The sequence below is a fragment of the Octopus bimaculoides genome, chromosome 26 (assembly GCF_001194135.2).
Source record: "Octopus bimaculoides isolate UCB-OBI-ISO-001 chromosome 26, ASM119413v2, whole genome shotgun sequence".
NCBI lineage: Eukaryota > Metazoa > Mollusca > Cephalopoda > Octopoda > Octopodidae > Octopus > Octopus bimaculoides.
Window position 1 is genome coordinate 2,342,908 of NC_069006.1, and position 1,191 is coordinate 2,344,098.

General features: G+C 39.9%; 1 protein-coding gene across 2 annotated transcripts in view; it reads left to right on the top strand.

Moving 5' to 3' along the window:
- LOC106880587 (uncharacterized) overlaps window positions 1–1,191 on the top strand; it is a 68,813-nt gene that overhangs the window by 54,773 nt on the left and 12,849 nt on the right. For both annotated transcript variants that reach the window (XM_052976990.1, XM_052976991.1), the window contains exon 8: window positions 825–918. In XM_052976990.1, coding sequence (XP_052832950.1) covers window positions 825–918 — 94 coding nt within the window. The remainder of the gene's footprint in view (window positions 1–824; window positions 919–1,191) is intronic.

Consider the following 1,191-nt stretch of genomic DNA (forward strand, 5'->3'; position numbering starts at 1 on the left):
TATATTTATATATATATATATATATGTGTGTGTGTGTGTGTGTGTGTGTGTGTGTGTGTGTGTATATGCATGTAAGCATGTATGTATGTGTGTATGTCATTATCATCGTCGTCGTCGTTTATCGTCCGCTTTGCATGCTGCCATGGGTTGGCTGCACCAGACACGAATCGGATTTGTCAAGGTTCTTGCAGCTTGATGTTCTTCTTAAGGCAAACCACTCCGAGAGTGTTGGGGGTGGTTTTAAATGCCACCAGCACGGGTGCAGTCAGGCGGCACTGACATCAGCCATGCTCGAATGGTGCTCTTTATGTGCTACCAGCATGGCTGCCAAGCAGGCGGCACTGACATCGGCCATAACTACGATTTCACTCGCTTGAACAGGTCTTCAGAAGCACGGCATATTGCCTAACAATTGAAGGGTGCTTTAAAATGGGCTTTAAAATGTAGTTGTACGATTACGGGTGGAAGAAATAGGAGTCGGAAGGGAGTAGAAATGAAATGAGAGAAGGATATTTTAGGTAGTAAATGACCCCACTCACTCCTTCCCTCTGTATCCTCTCTGTATTCTCCCCTTCCCATACCCTAATAGTCTTACCCGGTACTGTATCACTAACACAATTAACACCTCCAGACCACCCTTATATAATGTGTGGTAGCTATGTATCCCCTCTGTAGCAAGGAACTTATGCTTGTCCCTCTATCATACTCTAGCCTTGGCATAAAGCCACCTGACCACCCCTTTCGATCAACGTAGATGTTTGTATTAATTTAAACATGTCATATAACTAATCAACTTAAAAACATTTTTAGAAATCATTTTTCAGGTTGTCATGACAAAGATGCTTACTGAAGAAGAATATGGTTGTGTTGACATACATTGGACAAATTCACGGAAATATACTTGTAAAGTTCAAAAAGGTAAGATTTCAGTAAACAACTAAATCAAACCATGTGGTCCCTCTTGTAGTCACGGCTATTAAGAGGGAGATAACCATTTTATGAGAATTCAATGCAGGATTAATATTTTTAATTGAAATTTAAGAAATTTAATGAAAGTGATACGTACGAGTCGCATATTTAATAAATTTTGTGTTTAACTCATGAAATTTTAAAGTCGTTGTGTTAACTCTTTAGCCAGTATCAGCTCAATAGCTGCGGCGATGGTGGGGAGCCACCATATATATATATATA